Source organism: Pristis pectinata, chromosome 12 (assembly GCF_009764475.1).
Source record: "Pristis pectinata isolate sPriPec2 chromosome 12, sPriPec2.1.pri, whole genome shotgun sequence".
In the NCBI taxonomy this organism is placed as follows: domain Eukaryota; kingdom Metazoa; phylum Chordata; class Chondrichthyes; order Rhinopristiformes; family Pristidae; genus Pristis; species Pristis pectinata.
In genome coordinates this window covers 52,052,045-52,058,494 of record NC_067416.1, presented here as the reverse complement: position 1 = coordinate 52,058,494, position 6,450 = coordinate 52,052,045, and the positions used below count along the sequence as shown (strand labels likewise).

Below are 6,450 nucleotides of genomic sequence, written 5' to 3'. Positions count from 1 at the left end.
TCCTCAGGAGGCTAAAGAAATTTGGTTTGTCCCGTTTGACTCTCACCAACTTTTATCGATGCACCATAGAAAGCATCCTATCTGGATGCATCACGGCTTGGTACGGCAACTGCTCTGCCCAGGACCGCAAGAAACTGCAGAGAGTTGTGGACACAGCCCAGCGCATCACAGACACCAGCCTCCCCTCCTTGGGCTCTATCTCTACCTTGCGCTGCCTTGGTGAAGCAGCCAGCATAATCAAAGACCCCACCCACCCGGGTCATTCTCTCTTCTCTCTTCCATCGGGCAGAAGATACAGGAGCCTGAGGGCACGTACCACCAGGCTCAAGGACAGCTTCTACCCCACTGTGATAAGAGTATTGAACAGTTCCCTTATACATTGAGATGGACTCTGACCTTGCGATCTCCCTTGTTGTGACCTTGCACCTTATTGCACTTCACTTTCTTTGCAGCTGTGACTTTACTTTGTACTGTTATTGTTTTTACCTGTACTACCTCAATGCACTCTGTACTAACTCAATGGAACTGCACTGTGTAATGAATTGACCCGTATGAACAACATGCAAGACAAGTTTTTCACTGTACCTCGGTACAAGTGACAATAATAAACCAATACACCAAGCCGAATGCCCCAATGCAGTGCTGAGAGACATTGACTGTAAGTGGCCCCTTTTGACAAGATTCACTCAGCTCGGACCTCACAAGCGGACGCAGAGTTGGGAATTTATTTTCGGGGACACATACAAGTGATTCCGGAGATCGGGGGCGGGTTCAGCTTCAGGCAGAAGTGCTTCTGAGGAGTGGAGAGTATAAAAAAGATCGTTTTATGTGCAGAGTAACGAGGAGATGGCTCCGGGACCAGTGGACACCAGGTTTAAATATTTTTGCAAAATCATCCAAGGCGGTGCCAGCGTTTTGGCGCTGCAAGATCTCCTTTGTTTTGTCTCTCTCTCTGTCTCCCTCCCAATGCTCTCCCGGCTGCCGGATTGAACACCCGACCAGGCGGCGACGCTGTGGCCCTTCCCCCGGCAGAGACATCGCCTTTGCCCCCGCTCCAGCCTCCTCTCCCCGCACAACTGAAAACTCTATTCACCCAGCTCGACTGAAGGCTCCTCCGTTCGGAAGCCGGAACCAGCTCCTCCCGCCGCAGAACCGCACCTCCCGTCTGCATTAAAACAGGACAATCCCAGAGCAGGAGGGACAAGCGGCTGAGCACAGCGGGGCGGGCAGCAGCGGTCCCGGCAGAGGGGGAAATCGTGTCGGGCTCTGCGTCAGATTTTGCTCAAGGCCCGGGACCCAGATCTGGAGGGGAGGGGGAGCAGGGGGAGGGCGGAGGGGAGAGGGAGGAGAGGGAAGGGGAGGGCTGAGGAGTGAGGGAGCCGGGACTGTCCCAACATGGCTTCCCGTGAAGGTTCTGCAGGTCCGCACTGGATCCAAGGTAGATCGTGAGGTCAGAGTCCATCTCATATAAGGGAACCGTTCAATAGTCTTATCACAGCGGGGCAGCAGGTGTCCTTGAGCCTGGTGGGACGTGCTCTCAGGCTCCTGTATCTGGGATTGGGAGTTCTGGGAGCCTGCCCGAGTTCCCTGACCCTCCTGTAGACACAGGTCTTTAGACACTGCGCGGGGTGAAAGACTCACTTCAGTACTTGAGGGTCCTGAGGTCCGTGTCCCAACGTGGAGCAAACTCCCCCCTCAATCCCACGAACAGAATACCTTCTCATCGAATGAGGAATCTGGCAAGTCCCTTCAGTTGTAGAGTCATGGAGGGGGTGAGGACAGAAGGAGGGAGGGGGATAAAGGGAAGGGACCAGTGAGCGGGGCCCAGGTGCCCGATGACATGAGGTCCCCCAGCCCGGAGGCTGAGGCGGGGGGGCCGGGCCGGTCCGGGAGGGGCTGATCCCCTCGGCTGGGAGGGATCTCTCTGCTCTCCCCACCTCCCCTCACCCCAGTGTCTGGGAGCCCGTGTGGGGAGGGTGTGGGTTGGACACCCCCGGTCCCTTCACCTCTCCCCATGGTCAATGACAGGGTCCGCGCTGCAACAGCTGGAAGGAAGATAAAGTGCGCAACATCTACCCAACGTGGGTTAAACGTAACGTGTGACTGGTCGCCCTGAACGTGGTCTGACCACAGTTCCAGTGAGGTATTCGGGCAATGACCTGGCACCACCCTCTCACATGTTATCCATTGAGAAGGCAGACAGTACTTCAATACAGGGAAGGCACAGGATCTTTGGCCTGAAGTATTAACCCAAAACTTCGACAATTTCTTTCCCCACAGAGGCTGCTCGACCTGCTGAGTTCCTCCAGCGGATTGTTTGCTGCTCCAGGTTCCAGCATCTGCAGTCCCTGGTGTTGACATTAACTCTGTTTCTCTTTCCTCAGATGCTGCCTGAATTGGTGAGTTTTTTCCAGCATTTTCTGTTTTTTTTTCCTGATTTCCAGCATCTGGAGATTTTTTTATTTGCATTTATAAAATTTTAATTTTCAGGGGAAAATGGGCTGGAATGATAGAAAAATGGAAGGCTATGTGGGAGGGAAGAGTTAGATAGATCTTAGAGCAGGATAAAACGGAGGCACAACATCGTGGGCCGAAGGGCCTGTACTGTGCTGTAATGCTCTAAAAAATGCACATCTGGATGAACGAGGGGCATAAATGATCCTTTCAGCAGCAGATAAACTGGGCCGCTGGTAATCAGGTGATGTTACGGTGGTGAAATTCAGCTGTAGGTAAAAACTCAGGCCTGTGCCAGAAACTGCTGGACAATTCAGCAGGTCAGGCAGCATCTGAGGAAAGAGAAATAGAATTAATATTTTAGTTTGGAGACTGCCCTTTTATCTGATTGATTGTTTGAAAAATCATACTTATTGAGCAGAGTTAGCATAGCCTTATGAAAGAGAAATTTACTAGTGAACATTTAAAAGTGAGACAAGGAATTTCTTCTCTCAGAAGCTTGAGTTTGCAACATCTTGCTACAGAGAATTGTGTGGCAGAGTCCTTGGGTATATTTCAAGTTGGGATAGATTCCTAATCAGTAGGGGAATCAAGGGTTATGGGGACAGGACAGGAAAGTCAGCCATGATCCTGCTGAATGGCAGAGCAGGCTTGAGACGCTGAATGTTCTACTCCTGTTCCCACTTCCTGTGGGTTTAATGGTGTATTTATCCCTTCCCCGTCTTTTCTGCAATTTAAAACTTGATTTCTCACTTTCTCGGTTCTGACAAAGGGTTTCCAAGCTGAAACATTATTTGTTTCTCTTCCCACAGATGCTGTTTGACCCGTGTCCAGCATTTGCTATTTTTATTGTGGGTATAAATGCGGCCATTGATTTAGCTGCAAGGATCACTTTGCCTTTGCTCTGCAGGCAGTCTGGAAACACAGATGAGCAAACTGAGATTGGGACCAGTCTCCTGACACTACAGTTGTCCAAATCATTGCAGGTAACAGCTATAGATGGGACTGAGGTTAAAAAAGGGACTAAATCCAACTCGCAGTGAACAAATTGTGTAAAATAATTCACCCATGTGGCTAAATTGTGTCAGTTTGATGAAGAAACAAAAATCCTTGTCACATGGTTATTTTACAATTCAACTATGTTCTATGTCCTCGGCTCCTTCTGCTACTGAGAACATGTTCTATTCTGTCTGGATATACAATGGTATCTAACACTTCTATTCTGGATTATTAAGTGGCAAATAACATTTGGAACACAAAACTGCCACACAATGAAAATCTCCAACAAGTTAGTACAATAGTCTTCTCTTCACGTTCGATGATCCTGAGGGCTCAAGGACAGCTTCTATCCCACTGTGATAAGACTACTGAACGGTTCCCTTCTGCGATAAGATGGACTCTGACCTCACGATCCACCTTGTGACCTTGCACTTTATTGTCTACCTGCACAGCACTTTCTCTGTAGCTGTGACACTTTACTCTGTACTGTTATTGTTTTTACCTGTACTACCTCAATGCACTGTGTACTAACTCAATGTAACTGCACTGTGTAATGAATTGACCTGTACGATCGGTATGCAAGACATGTTTTTCACTGTACCTCGGTACAAGTGACAATAATAAACCAATACCAATACAATCGCCAAGTCCAACACCACCAAGAGCCAAAATATTGACTGTCCATTTCCCTCCATAGATGCTGCCTGACCCACTGAGTTCCTCCAGCTCCCTTATATATTGCTTCAGATTTCCAGCATCTGCAGTTTCTTGTGTCTCCATCTGCAGAAAGAGGGAATGTTTTGGGTTTGATACCCCTTTTAACAGTGAAAGACAGAAAACACATTGAATTTCAGTGGCAGAGTAGGTGAGGGAGGCAACGGGTAGAACAAAGGGAAGTGGCAGAAATGGCCCATTCTGATTATAGATGGAAAGACAACCAGAGATTTTGATGCCAGTCTGGATGCTGCAATGTTCCCAGATGGAAGATGACGTTGTTCCTCAAGCTTGTGTTTGTCATTATTATAACAGCTCGCTACAGAGACTAAAATCTCAGTTAAAATACTGTCCTGTACCTATTGATGACTTTTGCAAATTTCTTTTACAGGATACAACAAGCAGAAGATTTGTTTATGGGAATCTCAAACACAACATCAGTGAATTCACACTGGGGAGAGGCCGTTCACCTGCTCTGAGTGTGGGAAGGGATTCACTCGGTCATTCCAGTCGCTGATGCACCAACAAATTCCAAGAGAAGAGGCCGTGTATCTGCACTGAGTGTGGGAAGGGCTTCCTTCAGTCAACCCACCTGCTGGCACACCAGCTTGTTCATACTGGGGAGCAGCCGTTCTGCTCAACGTGTGGTAAGGGATTGGCTCAGTTATCCAGCCTGATGATCCACCAGCGAGTTCATGCCAGGAAAAGGCCATTCTCCTGCTCGGAGTGTGGGAAGGCTTTTGCTTACTCATCCCACTTGCAGGCACACCAGCGAGTTCACACTGGGGAGAGACCGTTCTCCTGCTCAACATGTGGGAAAGGATTCAGTCGGTTATCCAGCCTGATAACACACCAGAGAGTTCACACTGGGGACAGACCGTACACCTGCTCCGAGTGCGGGAAGGGATTCACTGATTCGTCTCAGCTGCTGAGACACCAGCGAGTTCACACTGGGGAGAAGCCGTACACCTGCTCTGAGTGCGGGAAGGGATTCACTTGGTTGTCCCTTTTCCTGAGACACCAGCGAGTTCACGCCGGGGAGAGGCCGTACACCTGCTCCGAGTGCGGGAAGGGATTCACTGAGTCATCTGAGCTGCTGGTACACCAGCGGGTTCACACTGGGGAGAGGCCGTACACCTGCTCCGAGTGTGGGAAGGGATTCACTCGGTCGTCCCATCTGCTGACACACCAGAGATTTCACACCGGGGAGAGGCCGTTCATCTGCTCGACATGTGGGAAGGGATTCACGGAGTCGTCTCAGCTGCTGATACACCAGCGGGTTCACACCGGGGAGAGGCCGTACACCTGCTCCGAGTGTGGGAAGGGATTCACTCGGTCATCCTATTTGTCTGGACACCTGCGAGTTCATACTGGGGAGAGGCCTTACACCTGCTCCAAGTGCGGGAAGAGATTCTTTCGGTCGTCCCATTTGCTGACGCACCAGAGAATTCACACCGGGGAGAGGCCCTACACCTGCTCCAAGTGCGGTAAGGGATTCGCTCAGTCGACCCATTTGCTGACACACCAGAGAGTTCACACCAGGGAGAGGCCATACACTTGCTCCAAGTGCGGGAGAAGATTCACTCATTTATGCAGCCTCAAGACACACCAGCGAGTTCACTCTGGGGAGAGGCCTTACACCTGCTCCGAGTGTGGGAAGGGATTCACTCGGTCGTCCCATTTGCTGAGGCACCAGCGAGTTCACACTGGGTAGAGGCCATTCACCTGCTCTGAATGCAGGAAGGGATTCCGTTGCTCATCGGACCTTCTGAAACAGCAGCAAATTCACACTGTGGAGAAAGATTAAACATGCTGTATGCTCAATGTACAACAGTCACTGCTACTGAATTCTAGTGCAAATTCACAAGTGTTGTGGATGTTCACGGGGGTTGGATTCTGTCAATGCTGCTGAATTCACCCAGTATTGAATCCTGGTCATTGGGCACAGTTGATTTTCTTTTGTAATCTCTTTAACTGAGTTAGAGTTCAATGTTCTGGATCTGTGATTAAAATAAAGCAGTTCTGTTTGAAACACCTTATCTAAGGCCCTTACTGTCTCTGCAATGCACACAGTAAACAGCAGTAAGAGAGGCCATTCAGCCCATCTGGTGCCTTCCAGTGTTTCTGTTCCACACCAGCCTCCTCCCATCTCACCCAGTATGAATATTCAGAGGAATAGAGAGAGGCAGCACAGAAATGGGCCCTTTGACTCACTGAGTCTGCACTAACTATGCACAAGGCAGGGAAATTGCTGGATGTGGCATCAGTCAGGGGTCACTCATC

At 49.7% G+C, this 6,450-nt stretch overlaps 1 protein-coding gene across 3 annotated transcripts; it reads left to right on the top strand.

The window, feature by feature from the left end:
• Positions 1–732: 732 nt before the first annotated feature.
• On the top strand, positions 733–6,201 carry LOC127576575 (zinc finger protein 239-like). Of its 3 annotated transcripts, XM_052027128.1 has the most exons (4): positions 754–872; positions 2,281–2,399; positions 3,267–3,440; positions 4,559–6,201. In XM_052027128.1, the coding sequence occupies exon 4, from the start codon at positions 4,844–4,846 to the stop codon at positions 5,879–5,881; it is 1,038 nt and encodes a 345-aa protein (XP_051883088.1). In that variant the 5' UTR covers positions 754–872; positions 2,281–2,399; positions 3,267–3,440; positions 4,559–4,843; the 3' UTR covers positions 5,882–6,201. The 3 variants fall into 3 exon arrangements, with proteins under 3 accessions (XP_051883089.1, XP_051883090.1, XP_051883088.1); XM_052027129.1 differs by lacking the exon at positions 2,281–2,399 and having other exon boundaries at positions 733–872; XM_052027130.1 differs by lacking the exons at positions 2,281–2,399; positions 3,267–3,440 and having other exon boundaries at positions 733–872.
• The last annotated feature ends 249 nt before the right edge of the window (positions 6,202–6,450 follow it).